Genomic DNA, 1,383 nt, shown 5'->3' on the forward strand with positions numbered 1-1,383 from the left:
AGAGAGAGAGAGAGAGAGAGAGAGAGAGAGAAAGAAAGAAAGAAAGAAAGAAAGAAAGAAAGAAAGAAAGAAAGAAAGAAAGAAAGAAAGAAAAGAGAAAAGAAAACAAAAGGACAGTCACCAGCCACTTCTGCCCTCCAGCTGGGCAGCACTTCCCACTCACTGTTAGGATGTTGTACTCTCCGGCTGCGAAGGTGCTGCTAGAAGACACAACTCCTGTGACAGGGTCGATTCTGAAGCTCTCCTCATCACTCTCCTCAATGCTGTAGGTGACACTGCCGTTGAGACCTTCATCTGGATCTGAAGCCACCAGCCTGTACACAGGCTCCGGGGAGAGGGGGCTCAGTCTTTCCGAAAGGCGGACATTAAAGAGCTTGTGGGAGAACATGGGTGGGTTGTCATTGACATCCAAGACGCACACCACCACCCTGGAGGTGGACCTTAGTGGGGGGTCCCCGTTGTCCTGCACAGTCACCTGTAGACAAAAACGGTGGGTGAACTCCCGTGCTGCTTCTGTGAAGCAGTGTCTAGGATTACCACAGTCCTAGCGTGGCTCACACCATGTTAGAGCTGGTTGCTGTTACTGCCACAATCTGACCTTGGAACGGCAAGAACAGAAGGGAACCGCAGAGAACCAGAAGTCACTGCCATGAAAACCTGGCCTTCACATGGAAGACGCAGGGCCTCTTCCTGTGGTTGCCAGAAGCCTGTTCTCCACTTGGGTTAGAAAGCATTGTTGCGGGAATGGGTGAAACCTGGGTCAGACCTGCTGCCCTAGACCCGAAATAAACTCCAACTTCAGAACCATGCACTGCTGGCGCCAGGACCCAGTCATCTGACACAGCCACGGTGCTGAGGAAATGGTATGAGACAAAGTGTTTCCACTCACAACACCTCAGAGGCTGAAGGGTGGCTCAGTGGCACAGCCTGCCTAGCAGACATGAGGCCCTGAGTTGGATCCTCACGCTGCATGTGAAAGCAGCCATTTAGAACTTCTGGAGCAGTGGTTCTCAGCCTTCCTTCCTAACGCTGCGACCCTTTAATACAGTTAGTTTCCTCAGGTGGTGGCGGCCCCAACCATAAAATTACTTCGTTGCTACTTCATACTGTAATTTTGCAGTTGTTATGTACTGTGATGTAAATATCTGTGTTTTCCAATGGTTTTAGGTGACTCCTGTGAGGGCGTCATAACCATAGACTTTAAAGATTACTGAACTGGGAACTTGAGGGTTTTTTGATTCTTAGTGACAAATGCTTTTCCTTTTTCCTTTCCTTCTATTTTCTCCTTCCTTCCTTCCTTCCTTCCTTCCTTCCTTCCTTCCTTCCTTCCTTCCTTCCTTCCTTCCTTCTTCTCCTCCTCCTCCTCCTCCTCCTTCTTCTTCT

The 1,383-nt window shown here is 49.5% G+C and overlaps 1 protein-coding gene across 1 annotated transcript in view; it reads right to left on the reverse strand.

Annotated features, from left to right (window-relative positions):
- The window catches only part of Fat2 (FAT atypical cadherin 2), a 91,879-nt gene that overhangs the window by 49,725 nt on the left and 40,771 nt on the right, over positions 1–1,383 (reverse strand). The window contains exon 5 of the mRNA XM_021213675.2: positions 164–475. Coding sequence (XP_021069334.1) covers positions 164–475 — 312 coding nt within the window. The remainder of the gene's footprint in view (positions 1–163; positions 476–1,383) is intronic.

Source organism: Mus pahari, chromosome 14 (assembly GCF_900095145.1).
Source record: "Mus pahari chromosome 14, PAHARI_EIJ_v1.1, whole genome shotgun sequence".
Taxonomy (NCBI): domain Eukaryota; kingdom Metazoa; phylum Chordata; class Mammalia; order Rodentia; family Muridae; genus Mus; species Mus pahari.